This window comes from Lagenorhynchus albirostris, chromosome 8 (assembly GCF_949774975.1).
Source record: "Lagenorhynchus albirostris chromosome 8, mLagAlb1.1, whole genome shotgun sequence".
Classification (NCBI taxonomy): domain Eukaryota; kingdom Metazoa; phylum Chordata; class Mammalia; order Artiodactyla; family Delphinidae; genus Lagenorhynchus; species Lagenorhynchus albirostris.
In genome coordinates, this window is record NC_083102.1 from 18,751,302 (window position 1) to 18,775,358 (window position 24,057).

General features: G+C 39.3%; 1 protein-coding gene across 1 annotated transcript in view; it reads right to left on the reverse strand.

Moving 5' to 3' along the window:
* Positions 1–24,057, reverse strand: part of EXOC4 (exocyst complex component 4) — an 815,814-nt gene that overhangs the window by 45,022 nt on the left and 746,735 nt on the right. The window contains exons 15-17 of the mRNA XM_060156642.1: positions 23,744–23,885; positions 14,204–14,382; positions 11,184–11,343 (exon numbers count right to left, since the gene is read on the reverse strand). Of these exons, the coding sequence (XP_060012625.1) occupies positions 11,184–11,343; positions 14,204–14,382; positions 23,744–23,885 (481 nt within the window). The remainder of the gene's footprint in view (positions 1–11,183; positions 11,344–14,203; positions 14,383–23,743; positions 23,886–24,057) is intronic.

The following is a 24,057-nucleotide window of genomic DNA, read 5'->3' on the forward strand; positions in this document are numbered from 1 at the left end:
AAATCGATATGGACCTGGCTGTTAGGGGGGCTGAGAGAGCAAAAGGGCCTGGCTGGGTGCTGACCACTGAGCTCACTGTGGCCACCTGGCCTCCTTGCAGCACTGTGGTCTTGTTCTCTTAGACTGGCAAATGGTGTTAGGCAAAGCAGGGGGGTGGGAATGGAGAGAAAGGCTTTTTGTAAAAGATGGAACAAGAAAGGGAGTGCAGAAGGAAGTCTGGTCTTGATATGGTTTGTAAGGGGTTGTAGCTCTGCTTTTACCACTGTAGCAATTGTGCCTGTTTCCTACTTTTAAGCATCAAAATTAAACATTCTATCTTAATTTATAAAACAAGACAGGTCAGCTTTCAGCCTCAAGTTTTTCAGTAAGAATTCTAATAGAGTCAATAAATGGTCATTCATGGGCTCTAGTCACAGAATAAGCTTAATGCCTTTCTAGAACAATGCAATCTTTTCCTGGCAGAAAATGGCCTCACTGGGTGAATTAATTTAATTTCCGCACTACGACGACTACAGAGGTAGTGCAGGGGATATAAATAGCACAATGTGATGACAGATTCTGGACAAGTCACTTCTGATTTCTGTTCCTTGGGATCTTTATTGGAAATAACAACACCTGTCACCTATGCTAATCTCTGAATCATTCCAATGCACGACCACTGGCTGCCAATAATCTCGAGGAACCCTAAATTATACATTGACATTACGTATGTACAAGGTATGGTGACATTAATTGAGTGTAATCAAAAGAAATCTTACTTAATCAAGGCCTCACACATCAGATAGTTTATGAGAAATCAAACACCAGTACTGACAGGTATTACTTTTTGAGAGCCTTCTGAGTACTCACTGTTTTATGGTGCTCTCGGGGGATATGAAGACCACGAGGCATATTCACTTGCCTTCAGAGAGCCCTAATTAAGCAATTGATGTATGGAACCTACTATAAGTGCAATAAACATAGAAAAAGGAGATCAGTAGAAAGTGGTATGGTTAGAAATAGGTATGGTCAGAAACAAAATCAAATAAAAGTTTAATTAGGGGGATGTAATGCTATTTAAATCTACTCATAAAGATATTTACGAAAATTCCTCAGAGATCATGCCATACAAATTTGTTTTGTTACTAAATTTTTACTAACTGGCATACTTCCTTAAAGGTATTTAGCCCATTATATTTCCCAATTTACTTGGGTACTTGGGAAAGTCAGGGCTAGTTTTGCATCACCATTAAATTCAAGAGGTATAACAGAATTTTTAGTGACATCATCATTAAAAGAATTTTGGTAGCATACTAATCTCTCCTACAAAATCAATCACAAATCCACATGGTTAATGATCTTGAGTCAAAAATCTGGAGTATTGCAGGTAAAGGGTAGAAAAGGTATAGGTTACCCCCGAATCAGAAAGGCAGTTAAGACTAATGGCACAATAAAGTTGGGGGAAAATGTGCAAATGATGTGAAAAAAGAATTTTTTTTAGAAACAAAGTTGCTCTACAAGCAAGGCAAGCAAAGAAACTTTTACGAAATGCGGGGGTGTTTCATATTTTCAGCCGAGCCACCTCTGAAGCTTACCCACCTTCTGACTGTCGCATCAGAGTGACAGGGAGTTAGGGGACCACAGGTCTGTCTAGATGTCTGTGGGTGCTTCCAGCAGATGGCAGCATGTCATCGCTATTCCCTATCCATCAAAAAATGCCCTGGTCACTCCAAAGAGGAAAACCCATAACTTTTCCTGCCCAAAACCAAAATAATGTTCCTCGTACAACAGGTTTGTAGGAAGTAAGTGTACCTAAGCAGCTCCCGTGGAAGGAATTCAATATTCTCAGCTACGCCAGAGGTCCTTCCTGGCCTTAGAGAAAGTACAAGGTCAAGGATATAGCAGGGGTCCAAAACTGATATATTTAAGCTGGCTTTGTCACTTGCTCTGTCACCTTGAGGAAAGCACCTGAACAGTTTACCTCAAAGAGGAGTTGGAGAAATTAAAATGAGAAGATGCTTTCATTTACTGAGAAGAAAGATGCTGTATCAATTTGTGGGTAAAGAACTACTGCAGTGCAGGCAGCACCTTCACACGCCGTCCTTTTCTGGTTCTTGTACTGTGGGACCATTCCTTCCCTATCCTCTTCTGGGGTTCCTCTTCCTTCTCATGCCCTTTACACGCTGATGTTCCACAGGAGATGGTTTGCCATCTCCTCTAATAGTTGTTTTTTTTGTTGTTGTTGTTGTTGTTGTTTTTGGCGGTACATGGGCCTCTCACTGTCGTGGCCTCTCCCATTGCGGAGCACAGGCTCCAGACGCGCAGGCTCAGCGGCCACGGCTCACGGGCCCAGCCGCTCCGCGGCATGTGGGATCTTCCTGGACCAGGGCACGAACCCGTGTCCCCTGCATTGGCAGGCGGACTCTCAATCACTGTGCCACCAGGGAAGCCCTCCTCTAATAGTTTTAAACAACAACCCCATGCTGATGATTCCCCAAACTGTTCAATCCAGGCCCCTCCCGTCCTTCACTCTCCTCCAAGCTTCTAGCTTACACATCCTGTTGCACGTGAGCCACCTCCACTCGGAAATCTCACAGGCATCTTACACTTGTCATGTCCACGATGATCTTCCTTCCACAAAGCCTATTCCTCCCTCTTCCTGTAGGCGTATCTTATTTGATGGTACTGGGACCCAGCTAGATAGCCATGTCAGAGAGTGGAGGGTCATCCCTGACTCATTTTTCTTTATCTTCACCATTCAATCGCTCTTTAAATCCTGCACATTTTAGCTCGTTCATACGTCTCAAATCTGTCTCCTCCATCCCGACCAGGACAGATCTGGTTCAGGCCCTACACACCTCTCTCTTTACAATCACCTTCCAGTTGGTCGGCAAGGCCTCCAGCTTTATTGCCCTCAAGTCCATTTCCTATACAGCTACTGAAATAATGTTCTTAGAATACAAACCTGACCATCTCACTCTTCTGCTTAAAGCCCTTTAGGCCACCAACAGAATAAAGTTGTCACTCCACAAGTATTTATTGAATGCCTACTACATGCCAGGTATTGTTCTTAGCCCCAGGGCTACAGAAGTGAACAAGAGTCCTTGCCTTCTGGAGCTCACAGACAGGCGAGGAACAAGTAAACAAGTAAATATAAAATATGTTAGATGGTGACACGTGCTGAAACGTAAATCAGGGTAAGGAACATAGGGAGTGCTGGTGGGAGAAGAAGGCATGATTTGAAACTGTAGAGAGAAAGCCTCTGATAGGGTGGCGCTTATCCGGAGCTAGTTCTGATTTCTCCTCAGGTCTCCTATTTTATCACTCCCTTCCTTGAGCATCTGCTCCAGTCACTCTAACTGCCCTTTCTGTTCCAAATGGCTCTCTCCCTACCCTGGATAATTTCATTTAAGATTAGTATTAAGTATCACCTCCTCCAAAAATTAATTCTGCCTCCATCTCCTCTCTCTCCAGATGGGTTAGGGGAACTCAAAAGAGCATTAGATAGTTCCTTTATAAAGTTCCTCATTAATGTGAGTAAAAAACTTGGGCTACTTATTTCCTATGACTTAACATTTAGGATTTTCAAAGCTTTAAAGCTCAACCTTTAGAAAAATTGAGGTATAATTGACATATAACATTATATTAGTTTTTCTTTTCTAGAAAAAAAAAACCCAGCTTTATTGAGATGTAATTCACATACCATACAATTCACTCATTTAAAGTGTACAATTAAATGTCTTTTAGTATATTTACAAGGTTGTGCAACTGTCAGCACAATCTGTCTTGGAACATTTTCATCACCCCAGAAGGAAACCTTGTACCCATGTCCCCATTTCCTTCCAACCCACCTACTCTAAGTAACCACTACTCACTCTCCTTTCTACCTCTATAACTTTGGCTATTTTGGGCATTTCATATGAATGGAGTTAAACAATATATGGTCTTTTGTAACTGGCTTCTTTCACTTAACATAAAGTTTTCAGGGTTCATCCATGTTGTATTATACATCAGTACTTTAGCTTTTAGTTGAATGATACCAATTGTATGTATGGATTTATCAAATTTTATTTATCAGTTGATGGTTACCTAGCTTGTTTCCACTCTTTGGCTTTTATGAATAATGCTGCCATGAAAATTTGTGTACAGGTTTTTGTGGAGATATAAGTTTTCATTTGTCTTGGGTATATGTCTAGGAGTAGAATTGCTGGGTCATGTGGTAACTCTATGTTTAATTTTTTGAGGAACTGATGAATTGTTTTCCAAAGCAGCTGCACCATTTTATATTCCTATCAGCAATGTATGAATGTTCCAGTTTCTCCACATCCTCTCTAACACTTGCTATTGTCTCTTTTTGATTGTAGCAATCCTAGTGGGTGTAATGTGGTAACTTATTTTGATTTTGATTTGCATTTCCCTAGTAACAAATAATGTTGAGCATCTTTTCATGTGTATATTAGCCATCTATATATCTTCTTTGGAGAAATGTCTATTCAAATCCTTTGCCTATTCTTTTTATTAATAATTTTATTTTTCCCCAATAGTTTTAGATTTAGAGAAAAATTGAGTAGAACAGAGACTTCCCATGTAACTTACCCCGAGATTCCCTATTACTAACATCTTACATTAGTATGATACATTTATCACAACTGATGAACCAATATTGATACATTATTATTAACTAAAGTCCACAGTTTATTCACATTTTCTCAGTTTTTACCTAACATCCTTTCTCTGTTTCAGAATCCTATCCCGGATACTACATTACATGTAGTTGTCATGTCTTCTTAGGTTCCTCTTGGCTACAACAGTTGGTCAGATTTTCCTTGTTTTTGATAACCTTGACAGTTTGGAGGAGTACTGGACAGGTATTTTGTAGGATGTGCATGTATTCGAATTTATTTGATATTTTTTCTCTCTATTATATGTATGATTTATGCATGTTGATGCTGACCTTGACTGCCTGACTGAAATACTGTGTGTAAGATTTCTCCACTATAATGTTACTCTCCCCCATTCCATAGGTACTCTCTGGAAGGAAGTCACTATGTGAAACCTACCTTAAGAAGTGGAATGTTTGGCTCCCCTACCTTTATTTTTTGTAAGTTTATTTATTTATGTATTTATTTAGGCTGCATTGGGTCTTCGTTGCTGTGAGTGGGGTTTCTCTAGTTGCAGCGAGTGGGGGCTACTCTTTGTTGAGGCTCACAGGCTTCTCACTGCAGTGGCTTCTCTTGTTGCAGAGCACTGGCTCTAGGCGCACGGGCTTCAGTAGTTGTGGCACATGGGCTCGGTAGTTGTGGCACGTGGCTCAGTAGTTGTGGCTTGCAGGCTGTAGAGCGCAGGCTCAGTAGTTGTGGCACACGGGCTTAGTTGCTCCACGGCATGTGGGATCTTCCCAGACCAGGGCTCGAACCCGTGTCCCCTGCACTGGCAGGTGGATTCTTAACCACTGTGCCACCAGGGAAGTCCCTCCCCTACCTTTAGAGTACGGTAGCTACATAATCTATTTGGAATGCCTCTGCACAGATTTGTCTCTTCCTCGTTTACCAATGTATTCAATCATTTATATCAGTATGGACTTATGGATATTTATTTTATACTTTGGGTTATAATTCGGTACTACTTTATTTATTTTCTTACTCAGATTATGCCAACTTTGCCATTGGGAGCTCTTTCTGTTGGTTCCTGTGCCTCTTTGACACAATGTGTTATGTGTGTGCATGTTTTTAGTACTTCCTTACTTTCTGGTACTACAAGATGCTCCAGGCTCATCTTGTATATTTCCTGCTCCAGTCCTACAATCAGCCATTTCCCCCAAGATCCCTGCTTTCTTTTTTTGAAGAATAGTACTTAGAAACCAGATTCGGGTTACTAGGTATGCTCATTGCTACTGAGATATCTTTATCTGGTCTTTAATTAGATTATTTGTTTTTGTATTATTGAGTTGTAAGAATTCTTTATATATTCTGGATATGAGTCCCTTATCAGATATATGATATCCAAATATTTCCTCCCACTCTATTGGCTGTCTTTCACTTTCTTGATTCAATCTCTTATTGAGTTAAACAAATACTGGTGTATTGTACTTCTCCATATAAACTTATGTTCAGAGGCGGCAGCTCAGGTAAGATTTTTTTTCTCTTTTGGTCCCCGGGTACCAAATGGTTCCTTCTCTACCAGTGAGATTTTTCTGGTATCTTCTGTGGAGATGCTCCTGCTTCACAGTATGGGCACTATACATGGGAGATATAGAGCTTCACTGGTTAAGTCAGCATATATAGAACAGCTTCAAAGCTAACCTGGAGCTGCGGGAAGAGGGACTGGGGCTAGAGAGAGGTGGGGCATCTAGAAGCAGAGAGTGCCCATCATTAAAAACAAAATCACTTGGTTAGTATCCCTCTAAGAGTGATCATAACTCTGCTACATCATGGGAAATAGATGATGAGTACCTATGCTGGGAAAAGCAGGGCTTTCTTAGTAACCATTCAATGAGAAAAGAGAGGCTGCCAATTTGGTCTTTTATACCTCACACTAGAATCACTCTAATTGCATTTTTGTTTGCTCTGAATGCTTCAGACCCTACCATGGAATTGAGGAATGAGCAGCTTTCCCCAAATTTGAAGTTTATTCCTACACTAGGTAAGTTGTATAGGGCAGATAAAGGAATGCAGGTCTCCAAATATGCTTAGAGGTTTCAGTATGTCTATTCACTATCCAACAACAAGGATATAAGAGATTATAATTTTGATTTAATGTGAAAATGGGAAGTGGTAGATAGGGTGTAGTACTACAAATCAAGTACCATTTATTTAGGAAATGAAGAAAAATTTAATACACTTTGATATTCATTGACAGCTTACAAATTAATTTTCCAAATCCAATATCATCTGTTCCTGAGTTCCATTAAGGTAGGCAGTGCAATTTTCATCAGAGAACTTCACTGATTTACCTAAAGTAACACAGCTCCAAGCTAGGACTCTAGCACCTTAAGAGTGGTTTGACTTCCACCACAGTGTTCTTGCTAACAGAATCTTAAAAGGTCGAATGGTTTAAGAGGGCAGCCAAGGAAGCCATCTCAATTTTAGTGTGTTCTTGATATATGGATCTAAACACAATCTGAAAAGACTAATCTAATATATTTTTGACCCAGAGTTGACCCAAACCCAATCCTAACTTGCAAAAGGAGGAAAGCTGAAGTTGAAGGTTTGAGGCCATCAATCTTGTTGCACATCTTAGATGGAAAACGTCAGCAAACTAGCCAAGAAAAGGATTACTGAGCAAAAGTGAAGGAAAACAGCTAACAGGTAGGAGTATTCTAGATGTACATAAAAGAGTGTGAGTTTAAATATAATGAAGATCCTTTACATTGGAAAAATTCTCTGTATATGAACTGCTTATGTTTATACACACACACACACACACACACACACACAGAGTAATATCTTTTTTTTTTCCAACAAAGATATTCTGAAATTTACATGGAAAACCAGTGCAGGAAACATTGGAACATGGAAAACAATGGAATATTGAGGAATGGCCAACCTTCTCTCATGAGGAATCTAAAAATACAAAATGTGACTGCCTGTATTCTTCAGCATTCTCCAGAGAAACAGAACTAAATGGATGTGTGTACATAAAACTATATTACGTATATACACATATATCTATATCTATATATATAGAGAGAGTGATTTTTTATTGGGGTTATAATTGACATCTAACATTATATTAGTTTCAGGTGTACAACACGAGTCAATATTTGTATATATTGTGAAATGATCACCACAATAAATCTAATTAACATCCAGGAAAAAAAAAAAAGGCCTTCTACTTTCTAGTTAGTCTGTAGTGATTTTCCAGGACAAAGCCTCTTTTTGAGTCTGAAAAATCAGCGGTTGGGTCAAAACCATAGCAGAGAAAATTACCATAGGGGACAGGGTCTCTCTGCAATTCTGGTCATGTTATAGGTTATCTTGATCCTTTGCTTACCCAAGATTTATCCCTATTAGAGATTAGCTGGAGCAAAGGTGTGTATGAAAAAAGAGACAACTCAACAATACCACTGAGTAGTGGTTTACCACTACTCAACAATACCACTGAGTAAAAGAGTCAGCATAAATGGAATCAGTGCAGATCTCTCATTTCTTTATTATGGAAGGAGTGTTCTATTTTCCACTGGCCGGGAAGGCTATGAAAGTAAAAAACTACAAGAGCCTTGCAACTTCTTGTTAAATAAGTTTTCTGACACATGGCAACTAGTGATTAATTACTGTGTTAGAAGATTACATTCCTATAGAGATTTGCTGGAAATACAGATGCTGTCTATGCTTGATTAGACATTGCTTAAGGAATGCTGAGACACACTGCTGCTACAGTCTATTATTTCTGGCTATTTTGGTATCGCTGTTATATTTACTTTACATAGCTTCACATTCAGTAGAATTGATAGAGCCCATTTCATAAAACCTGTCCCTACCAAAAACAAGAACAGAAAAAAATAAGGCTATGAAGTGTGTTTATGTATATGTGTATGTATGAGAGCGAGAGAAAATGAAGGAGAAAGAGACTATGAATAGTAGGGGTGTAGTACTCCTTTTTGTAATACTTTCTCTCTACAAAGAAAGAATTGCAAGGGAGATACTCTGTTTCTCATAAGCCAATAAGAAAACTGACCCACGTCAGCTGGTTAAAACGTTCAAGGCATTAAAGATAAACTAAACTTTGTCATTATCCAAATTCTTTACCACAAAAAGAAGCCTTGATTTGATACCTAGTTGTTCATCCAATACACAAAATGAGCACTTACTCTGGTCCATGCACTGAGGAAACAAAAAATCTGGGCTTCCTGGAGCTTACCAGTCTGGTAAAGATGTGTCTTTTGAGCTGAGATCAGGACAGAGTCATCCAATGCTATACACTTAAGCTAGCCTATCTCCTCTCATAATCCATTAAGAGTAGTAACAGCAGTACCTCTCCCAAGAGGTCACATTTCAGCTTACACCCACTTCCTTGGATACCACTCCCAAATCCAACTGTGAAAGGCATGGCTTTGCTGAAGAATTGCTTTGCCGGTATATGGCCCATCGATGCCACCCTCAACACCGCCCAGTCAACATTTCATTATTCAGATGCTAGTGTTTTTACTATGTGTTCGGGCCCCATACTGTCTGCCAAAAGCTGTGTTAATTTACTTATTTCAGCTAAATAAAAAAAAATCATTTAAAAAAAGGTTGATTGAATTTAGGAATTATATTCCTCAGAGAATTAGTAATGCTTCTCTGTATCCCTCAGGCCTCCATGTTCTCATCTTCCCCTTGTCAATGTTATTATGAATAGACTAATTCAATAATGAGATCATTCTCCATCAGAGAGACCAAATAAATGCAGCATTCAGTCACACCTGGTTTCCCTAATCTGAGCAAGGAACGCTTTCCAACAAATTTAGCCTAAAATAGGGAATTTAATGAACACACACACAAATAGAAAGAAAGACAGGGAAGGAGGACAGAAAAGCAGAACAACAGGGTAGCAGTGGAACAAATGGAGTGATAGATTGGAGAAGACAGGTTAAAAGTGAAGATACTTGGTCATACGATTTCAAAACAAAGATCGTAGCATAGATGTCTTAATAACTGTCAAAGTAATATAACATTTCATCATCCCCTTAAGAAGAATTATTTCAACTTTTCTTGAACTTCTGCAAGAATCAAAAAATCAAGTGAAAAAACACAGAAATACTAAATATTGGTAGGAGCATTCTGGACTATTAAAAACAAAAGACTTCCTCGCCATAAAGGAGTTCATGGAATAATTCATCTAGGTATAATCGTCAATAAAGCACCAACACCATAATCATTATCCAACCTGTTCAAAACTTGAGTTTTCATTAAAGCTCCAAAGGTCCACTGATTTAAAAAAGGTATGGCTAGTGTTGAGACCGTATGAAGAGAGAATAAAATTAACTCTTGTATCTGAAAAAGTGTACTATAAGGAAACACTAAAAACTGAGATCAGCAACCCTAGAAAAGAGAAAGTGAAAATGCTATTTAAAAAACAACCTTCAATTACATAAAGTAACATTGCGAGTAGTGATGAGTGACCATTTTCCCCCCAATGAAAAAAAGAAGGGGGGATGGGTTTCAACTGGGAAAGATAGAAGAGATGAGGAAAAAGATTCATGTAAAAATACATTCAACACGTTATTTAGGATGAGAGAAAATGTAAAAGATTCAAATGTCTACAAGTCTGCGCATACGTAGATAACTAAATTATGGTTTACTTACTCCATGGAACATTTGTTCAGGTGTTAAAAATAATACTTTCAAGGGATATTAATGGATACGGGAAAAACCATGCTTTCACAGATTATTATTGATATAGGAAAATGCAATTAAATGAGTAAAAAACCCATTAACAATTTTGTAAAGAGAAATGATATGCATGCCCATGAGAACTCACCTAGACACACAGCACATGTACAAAAACCAGGAGAAAGTATATCACATATCATAGTCTCTAGATTAAAAGTTTATGACTAATGTTTATATATTGTTCTTTATATTTTATATTACATATTTTATGCAATGAGTATATATTACTTTTACAATTAGAAAATAAAGTTACTAAAGTTCTGTAGTAAAAGAACTTAGGTTCGACAATAGGAAAAATTACCTGTTTAAGAGTTGTTAAACATCCAATAGAATTTTAGAGAATTACCTTCTCTATAACCAAAGTACATCTATTTGTTCCATTTTTTTCCTTTTTTTGAAATTGAGGTACAATTGACATATTAGTTTTAGATGTAAACATAATAATTCAATATATGCATATATTGTGAAATGATAATCACAATAAGTTTAATTAACATCCATCACTTCTGTTTCTCTTTTTTTTTTGTGGTACGCGGGCCTCTCACCACTGTGGCCTCTCCCGTCGTGGAGCACAGGCTCCAGACGCGCAGGCTCAGTGGCCATGGCTCACGGGCCCAGCCGCTCTGCGGCATGTGGGATCTTCCCGGACCGGGGCATGAACCCGTGTCCCCTGCATCGGCAGGCGGACTCTCAACCACTGTGCCACCAGGGAAGCCCTCATTTTTTTTTAAACTAAGTTTTTAAGTACTTAGAACCCATTTTAAAAAATGACTTGATAGACAATGAGGCCTTGGCTTTGGTACAGGAACTGAGCCCAATCTTTCCTCCTACCTTGCAAAGTCCAGGTCTGCCTCCCGAGACATGGTGATGTTTGTCAAATTCTGCTGAAGGACAAAAATGTTCCGACACATCTTCTTGATGCCAGACTCACTGATGCGCCTGAAGTACTGGGCGCCGTTAATAAGAATGCAGGAGATCAGGTGTCCTAGGCCTGAGGGATCAGCACAGGGCAGTGGGGAGGAAAGAGAAGACAGATTAGTGCCATCTTGCATAAACCGACATAGGATTTCTCTCTTCTACTGCTCAGAAAATTTAAATGACCAAGGAAAACTTATTTCTGATGGTTGGACCAGCTGATCTTACAATGATTTCAGAGTATTTAGACAGTGCCCAAGTAGTTACAAATGGGGAGACTTTCTGCTGGCAAAAAAACTGGTATATCTGCAGCTCCAGCACTGCCATATACAGTTAAAGCCACCATTCCAGGGCTTAGAGTACATGCCAGGTTGCTTTAAACTACTGACGTGCAAAGAACTCTTGTTTTTCTGTACAGTTATTTTAAAGCAGAGAAGAACACATGTAAATATGATGATCTGTTTGGTCTCCTTTTCCTCCTACAAAACAAGTAGGGGTGTACTCTTGGCTCAAAAGTTGATTGGCAACCTACATAAGTAAAAATAAGATAATGGGCTATTGGCATTCATGGTACTACACCTCAACACTGATAATGGAGTATACTTCTAAAGTAGTAACTGGAGAGAATGTAAGCAGAAACAAAGTGCAAAGGAAAAGCAGATCATGCATTAACTGTGGAGTTCCTACAAGACGCCTGTGCACTTCTCTGGGGTATCGTTAGGTGATGTGTTCTCAAGGTCTATGAAATTCAGCAAAGAGCTGGGTAGTACATCAACAAACTAAGAGGTCCCATTCAGGTTACCCTAGGTGATGAAGTTGAGGAATGCTGGTTCAGAACAACCCGAGGCACATGTGGGTTACCATTCTTAGAAGTTAGACTTTAATTCTAAATACTTGGAAGTAAGTAAACCTCTCTTCCTTCTTTTTCTCTTCTTCTTACAAAGTTGCACTCTGGCAAGATGTTCTCCCCAAAATTCTAAAGTTAGTCTGACTAGTCATAAGCGGCCTACTATTTTTATCTCAGGGCGTAATTTCAGGGTCAATGGCTCCTTCTGTCTTCAGAATGAGTTTTCCCTTGATTCGGATAAATATAGAAAAAGGACAGGAGAAGGCACTGTCTCTTGCTTCAGCTACACTCACCCAGTGTTGCTTCAAGACCACAAATTCGTGTGTATGTGCTACTATTTGAAAGCGAAGTAAAAAGCTTTTCACTCGAAGGGAAAGAAACACACACACGGATTTTACATTTAAAGCAGGACAGTTTATGTGAACAATCTCTGTAGGTTATTTTGCTGTGATTCTCCTGAGCCCATAACTTCACGCAGAATTTTGTTCTGCAGTGCTTTAGTGTGGTCTGCCCTACTTGGAGGCTATGAGGCAATGCAATGCTTGTAGAGAATAATAAATAAATAAAGAAATGTATATACCAATTACATATAAGCAGTTATAATAATAAACCAATTAAAAGTTGGTCTGCTTTGTATTATCACTATACATCAGGAATTCTAAACAATATCTGTGATTAAAATACTCCTTAAAAAAAGATTAAATACTCCTTCTTGACACACCAAGAAGACTGAGACCACTGCCACCTCCCCAACTTGGGAAACTCAATGTTATGCCTTTTGAACTTGGAAAGTGATATCACAGAGGGGTAGCTAGCTTTTTAAATAGGAATTCTCAAATTTATGATTTTTTTATAGCTAAAATATCTTCTATGTCAGAGGATTATACCTGTATCTCAAGAAGATGTTGCTGCCCAGCAGAATTAGATGTTAAGAAATGTCTGGTCAAAATGAGAGGAAACCTCTGGGATGTGAATGTTGATATGTGGGGCTTGGAAGAACCACTGTCAAGAGCCCGAAGGGAATTCTGCGTAGTCAGGAAAGTGATTTCTTAGATGCGCCCTGTACCGTCAAGCTACAGAGTATTGCTGCAGTCTCCAATTCACAGAGCCATGGGGCTGACTAATAGCTAACCTTTTTTCATACTTTCTGGCTAAAGTCTTTTAGGGATACTCCCCGTGAGAACAGATCTCCATCACTATAATTTAATGGGAAGACAGGATTTTTTTAGGGGGCAAGGGGTCCACATTTGCTAGAACAGGACCATTTCATAAAGCAAGACATGGTCATACGTTGACACTCTCTTTCCATCTTTAGGCTGTCACAATCCTTTGCGCTAAGTACCTTCTTAATTGTTTTAAATGACACTGGCTCAATTCTGTGAGACGCCACAGATACTTTTGGCCCCCAAGTCCACATATAAACCAAGCAGAACAAGAATAAAAGGGGATATAATTTGAAATCCTAAAAGGGGTCCTTTGGAGGAATTAATCATGAAAATGATTTGGCTGGCGGTGCATTTTTTTAAATGTTGAAGGCGAATGCCTTTGGAAAGTACTGTCTTTCACACCCTTCCTTACTTGCTTGACCCTGAAGGCATTTATGGATGCAGCCTTCTTAAAACTGCTGCTAATCAGAGGTTTCTGTGTTTTTCAGACAACAATTCATTCTCTGAGAGAAACCTTCCTGTTCCAGTGATACTTTTAGCCAACGAGGGGATCTTTCAGGGTTATCTCCGTATGGTGTGTGTGTGTTTCTTTTTCCTTTATGAGCTTCTCTTGAGTTAATCTGTGGTCCACTCCACAAATTTACCCAGCTCTCATGAGCAGCATGTCAATGAGGCAGCCTGGCTGCCATCTGCCTTACCTCGGATTAAATCTCCTTATGAAGAAGGAGCAGATGGAAGCCATACTGTTGCCTACCTAGACACACACACAGAGGCTAGGCACTGCAGCTTTAAACCAAAAGGAAAAACAAACAAAAAATCAACAACCTTTTCCTACAAGTTTTGAACTTCAGTAATAGAGAAAATCAGGAAAACCTTCACCTTTCCTTCCTCCCAAACTCCCAGGGACAGAGGCAGGGTCTGACCTTCAAATATATACTGGAACTTGTGCTGCTGGAGGCTCGCACTCATGGCCTCCTCAATGGCGCTGATATCTTTGTTGAGCTTGACCACCAGAGGGTCATAATCCATACTTTCCACATTAGCGACAATGGCGTAGTTCCCCTCCTTCGCTAGAGGGATGAGATAGTGGAAACAGTGAACCCTGAAAGGGAGAGGGATGGGGAAAGCAGTTAGTAACAACTCTTTCTGATGAAAATAACCATCTTCTTGTGACAGAGCACCCCAAAATTTAAGACAGCAGTGGCCCTGTAATTTCTAATGTATCCCTCCCCCTTTTCACCAGAAAGCCTTCTAAGTTATTCTATAGAAAAACTGAGTGATCTCAAACAAGTCAGCTTCTGTGATCCTCGCTTGTTTAATCCAGACATGGGGGGTGAAGAGTAGATGAGCTCTAAAATCCTTTCCATGACAAGATTGCTTGCATAGAGTGAAAAGCATTATCTCTTTCAAGCAGATACTGTTGTAGTGAAAATGAGAGGCAGAGGTCACAGATCTTTGAAACTGGTTTCAATTGCCATTTACTAGCTATGTGACTTCAGGCAAGTTACTTTCTCTCTCTAGGCCTCAGTTTCCTTATCTGTAAAATGGGGATGATAACAACACATACCTCATAAGGTGCTCCGAGGAGCTACTACATAGAAGGAGTAGAGAGCACGGGGGCTGGCGATATTATATTTACTATTGTTAACCTATTACTTAACCAAAACACTTACTGAGCATGTATGAGTGTGTTAGAAATTGTGCTAGGCCCTGGGAATGTAAGACAGTTTGTGCCATTAAAGACTCCACAGCCTAATGGGGATGACCAAGAAAAAAATGACCAAAAGATGACAGTTTCTCACTCAGAAGCATGTGTACCCAGGGTGCCATGGAAGTTTGCAGAGGAAAGGTTCAGAACAGGACGTGATACCTGTCACAGAGGACATATCTGAGTGAGTTTGAGGAAGGAGTACATTCCTATGTTGAAATGCCCCGAGTCAGTCTGATAATGTAAAATTCTTAGGTTCTTTTTGGTAGGTATCATTAACTGCCAAGGAACTCTGAGATGCGTAAGGATTGGCTACTCCATAACCTCTGTATTAAGCTGTAATGAAAGACGTTGCAGGCCAAATAATTCTACCACTCATACAGGTATTTATTAAAAACAACCCCCCTGCACCATCCATTGGCAGGCATAGTTGAAAACAGGTTGTTCTGTAAGCTTAGGGATTGTTTTAGGTTCTCTGTCTGATCTTGACATGGAAGGTTGACTGGGAGTAGACATAATGACAATTCAGAGTTAGGATTCTGTTATGCTTAGAGTTGGCATCAGGTAACAAGAAATATTCCTAAACAAATGGCCACAGCCTTGGGCATCATCCCCAATGATGCAACTATAGGCTTAACCATAATTTTTCTTTTTTTTGAGTCAGGTTTATTGACAGATAATTTACAAACAGTAAATTCACCCGTTTTAGTGTACGCTTTTATGAGTTTTGACAAATGCAGCCAGTTGTATAAGCATCAGCATGATCAAATTATAGAACAATACCATCACCTCCAGAATTCCCTTGTGCCACCCTTGAAGTCAACCCCTTCTTCTACCCCAAGGCTCCTGCAGCCACAGCTCTATTTTCAGTCCCCACAGTTTTGTCTCTTCCAGAATGCCATATAAATGCAATCATGCAGCATGTGGCCTTTGGGGTTTGGCTTCTTTCAATCTGAGATTTATCCATGTTGCTGTTCATTCCTCGTGATTGCTGAGTGGCCTCCTGCATATGGATGTGCTACAATTTAACCCTTCACCAGCTAACATCTGGGTTGTTTCTAGTTTGGGGTGATTATGAATAAAGCTGCTTCGTGTATAGGTTTCTGTGTAAATATAAAATTTCCTTTTTCTTGGGTAAATATCTACAAGTGGGATTGCTGCATCATGTGGTACATAGACGTTTAATTTTATAAGAAACTGCTAAACTGTTTTCCAAAGCAGCTGTGTGCTATTTTGCTTTCCTACTACCAATGTACAAGAGGTCCAGTTGCTCCACATCCTCAAAAGCACTTTCTGCTGTCAGGTTTTTTTTTAAAATTTAAGCTTTATGGAGGTATAATTGACATTAAGTTATAAGATATTTAGTGTATGCCATGGTAATTTTTTTTTTTTTTTTTTTTTTTGTGGTACGCGGGCCTCTCACTGTTGTGGCCTCTCCCGTTGCGGAGCACAGGCTCCGGACGCGCAGGCTCAGCGGCCATGGCTCACGGGCCCAGCCACTCCGCGGCATGTGGGATCTTCCCGGACCGGTGCACGAACCCGTGTCCCCTGCATCGGCAGGCGGACTCTCAGCCACTGCACCACCAGGGAAGCCCTGCCCTGGTAATTTGATATCTGTACACCCTGTGAAAGGATTCCCTTCATCTAGTTAATTAACACACCCATCACCTCACATATTTAGCCTTTTTTTTTTTAACATCTTTATTGGAGTATAATTGCTTTACAATGGTGTGTTAGTTTCTGTTTTATAACAATGAGAACATGAAGTACTACTCTCTCAGCAAATTTCAATTATACAATACAGTGTTATCAACTATAGTCATTCTGGTTTACATTAGATCCTCAGACCTTATTTATCTTAGAGCTGAAATTTGTACCCTTTTACCAGCCACTTCCTATTTCTCTCATCCTCCAGCCACCACTTTTCTACTCTGTTTCTGTGATTTTTTAAAAAAAGATTCCACATATAAGTGATACCATGCAGTAGTTCTCTTTCTTTGTCTAGCTTATTTCTCTTAGGATAATGTCAAGTGCTTATCAATTAAAAAAAAATTTTTTAAGTCATTCTAATAGATGTATAGTGGTGTCTCACTGTGGTTTTAATTTGCATTTTCCTAGTGACTAATGATGCTGGACATATTTTCATGTGTTTATTTGCCATCCATACATCTTTTTTTTTAAAGTTTTTTGATTTGGACCATTTTAAAAGTCTTTACTGAACTTGTTACAATATTGCTTCTGTTTTATGCTTTGTTTTTTTGGCCAAGGGGCATGTGGGATCCCAGCTCCCTGACCAGGGATCGAACCCACACTCCCTGCATTGGAAGGCGAAGTCCCAACCCACCAGACTGCCAGGGAAGTCCCGCCATCTATATATGTTTGTGTTCACATCATTTGCCTAATTTTTTTATTGACTTGTTTTCTTATTATTAACTTTTGAGAGTTCTTTATATATGCTGGATACAAGCTGACACGCATTTCGTAAACATTTTCTCCCAATCTTTGGCTCGTCTTTTCATCTTAACAATGTCTTTCAAAGAATTGTTTTAAATTTTGATGAAGTTTAATTTACCAGTTTTTTCTTTTATGGGTGGTACTCTGGGGGTCAGCTTTAAGAAATCTTTGCCCAAACAAAGTTACAAAGATTTCTTCCTATATTTGCTTCTAGGAGTTTTATAGTTTGAGGTTTTACAGTTAGAGATATGATCCATTTTAAGCTAAGTTTTACAAAGGATGTGCTATAGTTTTATAACCTGCTCATGGAAGGGAATCCAAGTATCTTGACTACTAGTTCATTTTCATGATAGGTGATCACCTTAACAGTTGCTAATCAACTAATGATTAATTTTGCTAATAAAAGCTCATTCTGACATTCATGTGCTAATTATTAAAGTATATGGCTTTGATCAGGATACCAGTAACGGCATCAGTTGCAGTCCCTCCAGAATGTGACATTTTTGGTATAATGAAAGTTGATCAACCCTGGAGTGGGATTCACGCCTAGGGAAATTGATTGCTCCTGTGGTTGAAGTTTAAACTAAGTAACTCTTAGTTGAAAATAAAATCAAGCCATTAATGCTAAAGTATTTTTACAGTAAATTATAGACATTACAACCTCAGACGATGGGAAGACCACATATCAATACAAAGGCATGAGGGTGTGAATGGAGGACAGTTTTAAGGAATGACCGGAAGTTCCTTTTAGTACATACAGATCACATGACAGAGGCGTGAGGTGAGCTTGGGGAGATGTGCAGGGGCCAGGTCATCATAAGCTTTGAGGCCATCTAAGGACTCTGGGCTTTATGTGAGAAGTCACAGGGAGTCTTAAGAGGATTTTAAGAGGTGAAATTATATAATCAGATATGAGCTTTGGCAAGATGACTCTGCACAGTATAAAGGGTGAATTAATGGTGGAGAATGGTAGAAATTAGAAGTAGAGACTACTTAGGTAGGAAATTACTATGAATTGGAGGTGAGTGCTTATGCGATCCTGAAGTGAGTGGCAGAGAGGAGAGATAAAAACTGTTTTAAGATATTATCTTCCTCTCCCAAAATGATTAGAGATGAAAAGAAATTAAAATAGTCATTGGCACATGTCAAATTCAGAAAAAGGGTTTTTTTCTTTTTCTTTTGAATTCTGGCATGTTGTTGCTGACCTTAACACAACTTTGGCATTAAGGTTTTCTGCAAATATTGCTGATTACACAGCGGGATGGTTGATTTTCAGAAAGTGCACACTTAGGATACCAACAGCGACAGGCAGTTACTGTGCAACCCACTTAGAACCCTCCTGATGGTGAGAGAAATCAGCTGATAAATCTTAGCATCTTAGACTCAAATGGCAACTTAATTTTCTTCTTCTAAAGTTCAAATAGAAAAAAAAAAACAACGTCAACAATTTTTAATGGTCTCACCATGTCTTTCATCTCTTGGGGGTGTCACATGCCTTATGATTCAAACTGTAAAAAAGCACTGCTTAGTGGTTAAATGTGACCTACAGTGACACAGGTAAAATGTCACATGCTCTTTGGATGGGTCCTTCAACACAGAACCTACTGGATTTGAGAACGCTTTTCGTTTTTTTTTTTTTTTTTTTTTTTAGTGAAACAAATAAAGTGTTTATTAGGAGGAAAAAGAGTACGTGTGGATAGACACACAGGCGGGGAGAACCCTTTTTGGTTTTAACAATGTTAAAGAAAAAGATGGGCTATGGATATAAAATATTTGAGAGAATAAGACAAAGTTTTGGCATTTGAAGTTGTTCTGGACTTGCTAGCTTTCCCCATTAATCTTTTCCCATTAAGTTTTTTTGTCTATTCTATCTGTGCTCTCTTATTATAGTGGCTTCTTGGGTAAAAGTGCCAGAGATAGTGCCTAACTAGCCACTTCTTCATTGTACCAGCTCCTGGACCACAGGGCCTGAGTTCTAATTCTCCTTTACAGCGGGATGGGAACAAAACAAACCTTAGCTGCTGATGGTGACAAGGATGATGCTGGCCATGCAGTCTTTGTACCTCTTAAATACATGTCACGGACTGCCAAGTGAAAATGATCTCCAAACCCGTTCATTTTCTTTAATGAGCAACAGGTTTTGTTTGGGGAACCCACACGTACTTTATCTGGGTTTGATTTCAAACCAGCTAATTCTCGAGAGTCACGGAGCGCTTATCATGCAGCAGGATGGTTCCAGGTTCTGGAGCCAGAGCAGTGAAGGAGGCACCCCTGATTCCTGCCTTCTATGTGCTAATGGTTTCTTCCACAGTCACCCACCATGGGTGCCCAGAGCACTTAGCCATCTCCTCTATTCTAGCTTTGGACAACTACAGTAATGATTTATTTGAGATTTTCCTTATTAATTTTCTATCATCAACTGTACAAACAAACAAAAGCTTGTCACTGTGACAAGGAATGAATAAAATTGTGTCAACATTCACTATCTGAGCAGTACATGGAGTGTTCTGTCTAGTTTTTGTACCATACTTGAACAGGAACAAAGACAATTTGGAGCACACTCATAGGAAAGCAACCTGAATGTTGAAACCATGTTAAATGAAGACATAAGGAAATTTAATTTGGAAAAAATAAACATGTTTACTGTTTTCATTTAAAGTCAGGGAAAGATAATTCTGCATCCAGGACTCTAAAACTCAGTGTTTTTTTGTTATCTATTCTTAAAATGATCTTTTTCTGTTTTTAAACTAATGATGAAAGAGATATAGCAATAGGTGTTACAGCATTGAATGGTTTCTTGTAAAGTTAATAAACAATGACTAAAATATGTTCGGCATTATTAAGAACAGTACTGCCAATATGTGCAAAAATAAAAAGGGCAGGATAGAGGTCAAGGATTGAAAAGATCTTACTCAAAGACCTTTGGGTAAGGCAAAGATGCCTTGAAAGTATCCCACTTGGAATTGACTACACACTACAGGCTGATAATTCCAAATGAAGAGCACACCGTGAACCCACACAACCAATGGCATAAATTCCAGGAGCCGTGATAGTAATTAATTTGATGTTCCCTTGTTTTTCTATGCAACCCAGGTAACAGAGGCAGCAGAGTGTTACTGGGTGTTTTTTTTCCCCCGTCGACTGCGTTTATCTTATTCACAGAAAATACCCGATTTATTTCACTGTCAGCTTGTAAATAAATAGAAAACAAATCTAACACTTATCATAAAACAAATCAGAAATCATAGAGGAAAAGTCTTTATTTCTCAACAACTGCATGTAAGAAATAAGATCAGAAATAATGCTCAGTAAAATAGACTTGAAATCTACCATGCTACTTCAGTTGCCCTACTCGAAGGTCTCCACAAGCAATACAGAAGTAACTCACTGCACAAGATAATGAAGAATGAAAAAAGCAAGCAGCATACAAAAGAAGTGACATCAACAATACGTTATCAAGTAAGCTTTGCCTGAGCACACCTGCAAGACAGCCAAGTTCTAACAGGAGTCCAAACATACGAACCAAAATCCTATTTACATTTTTAAAACCTAAATCTACTAAAGACTCGAAACAAAAAGGCAATATACTCTATCAACTTTAATAATGTCTCACAGTAATATAAAATCAAATGTATTACTATACACTTTCTGACCCTGAGGGTTTTTTGTTTGTTTGTTTTTGGGTTTTTTTTGCGGTACGCGGGCCTCTCACTGTTGTGGCCTCTCCCGTTGCAGAGCAACAGGCTCCGGACGCTCAGGCTCAGCGGCCATGGCTCATGGGCGCAGCCGCTCCGCGACATGTGGGATCTTCCCGGATCGGGGCACGAACCCGTGTCCCCTGCATCGGCAGGCGGACTCTCAACCACTGCGCCACCAGGGAAGCCCCAGATCTTGAGGGTTTTGATCCTGATGTTTTAAAACTATATATCCAACTGTCTCTTTGACATTGGTATCCAGATGTCTAATAAGCATCTCAAACCAAACATCACCAAAATGGAATTCTTGATTTCTACCCCTCCCCCAACCTTTCTCAGTCCCTCAGTCTCTCTCACCTCACTCAATGGTCTTGGCATCCACATAGTTTTGCTCTGTGGTTTCCCTGGAGTCCTGGCCCCAAAGCTGTGGTTTTCCTGGAGTCCTTTCTTTCTCTCACTGCCACCAGTCCTGCACCCAATCCAATCTATCAATATATCAGCTCTACCTTGAGAACATGTCCCAAATCCAACACTTCTCACGCCTTCACCTCTGTCATTCTGGTGCTCATATCTGGTCTTAACTGATCCCTCTGCTTCCATTCATATTTCTCCCTGCAATTTTTTTCCCATACAACAGCCAGAGTGATCTTTTAAAAATGTGAATGAGTGAATGAATGAATGAGTATCTCCCCCTTGCTTAAAACCTTCTAATAGCTTCTTGATGCACTTAGAATAAAATATGAACTCATGCTGTACAGCAGAGAATGGCACAGCACTGTAAATCAACTACACTTCAATAAAAAAAATAAAACAATCCCAACTCTTCATGTGGTCTGTAAGACCCTATAATGAGTCGGGCTCCATGACCCCACGTGATCAGGCTCCAGCCTGCCTCTTTACCTTTCCTTCCATTCCTCCCCACCTCCTTATTCACCGGGCTACAATCATACTGGATTCCTCTCTGTTCCTCAAATCTGCCAGTTTGGTTTTGTCTCAGGACCTCGTGAGTGCCCCTCCCTGCCTGAAACTCTTCTCCACTAGGTCTTTGTACAGATGGCTCTTTCTTGGTACCTCGTCACAATTTCCCTGGCCATTTTATCTATGAAACAAAATACCAGACCTCCCTTTCTCATCAACCTTAGCCATCCTCTACACTGTCCAGTATAACAATAGCTACATGTGGCCACTGAACACTTGTAACGTGACTAATCCAAATTTTGACGGGCCGTAGCGTAAAAGATGAAGTAGATTTCAAAGGCTTAGGACAAAAAAATGCAAAATAGATCAATAATTTTTATGTTAATTCCACGTTGAAATGATAATATTTTGGATATACCGGGTTGGATAAAATATATTATGATTTACGTGTTTCTATATTTTCAAATGGAACCATTAGAATATTTAAATTATTTATGTGGTTCACATGTGTAAGCTCACTTTATATTTCTATTTGATAGCATGGTTTAATTCCATTCTGCTATTTTATTTTTTTAGTTACACTAAGCTGAAATTTCCCTTTTTATTTACTCACTGGCTGTTTACCCCAATTAGAATGTAGCTCTATGAAAATAGGGACCTTGAGTGTTTTTGTCATTGTTGTATCCCAATTCTTAGACCACTGTCTGGAACAAAGACAGCACTCAATAAATATTTATTGAATGAATAAATAAATGATTGGAGACTTTCTGGTCTTTTCTTCCTACTGTTTCTAGAGGTGTGATAATAGAGTCTACTAAAGCTAATCAGAACATTCTACACTTCAGGGGAAGAAGCAAGAGTCCAAGAATATCATATCTTGGAAACTTCTTGAATTATGATTGAACTTAATGTCTTCAATTGGGTTTTAGGTTCTTTTGTTTTTTAATATTTATTTCTTTATTTGGTGGCACAGGGTCTTAGTTGCAGCAGGTGGGCTCCTTAGTTGCAGCTCCAGGGCTCCTTAGTTGCGGCTTGCCAGCTTCTTAGTTGTGACATGTGAACTCTTAGTAGCAGCATGAATGTGGGATCTAGTTCCCTGACCAGGGATCAAACTTGGGCCCCCTGCATTGGGAGCACGGAGTCTTATCTACTGCGCCACCGGAGGAGTCCTGGTTTTAGGTTCTTAAAGAAAGGGATCATGGTTCTTGCATCTGTATACTCCCTTCTTAGTATAGATTAGCATAGTACCTTACTGAAAATATCAATGGCAATAAAGTCATCATAGTCGAAAAGCTACCATATTTTGAGCACTTACTCTGTGGTAGGCATTGTACTTATAACTTATCATTTCATTTATAAAATCTCTAAGTTAGAAATTACTCTTCCTATTTTTAAGAGGAGGAAACTGAGTTAGTAAAGTTAATTAACTGACTTAAGATGGCCTAGCCAACTAGTATAGACATTCTAATCTAGATCATTCTGATGTCATAGGCCATGCAAACTCCAAACCACCATATTCACAATACAACATGTGCTTAAAAACTTTAACACTAAAAATCACTTTCAGTGTAAAAAAAAGACATCTATAATATGAACCAAAAATGATAGTGATACTCTCCAGACATAAGCGAGTGATCTATGACCCACAGTGCAATTAAATCACAGTCTTCTGCTTGGCTGTGTCATACCTGACTTCTAGGTGTAGGACCAGCAAGCAGCGGTCAGCCATGTCCTGGAAAGATTTTGCAAGTTCGCTCAGAGTCTGCATGATCTGCTCTGACACTGGTGGGAGATCCACATTCACGTGGGTATCTTGAGCAGGAGACAGATCTGAAAGAAGGGGTGAGGACAAAACACCAATCATTTCATTAGATGCCTACAGACAGTTTTTGAAATGACATATGATTTTGTTGTTCATCATGTTGTTTTTATCAATTTGGCTAATACTAGTGTTGGCAGCATCACACATCTGAGACATGACAGACTATTTCGGTACTTGATT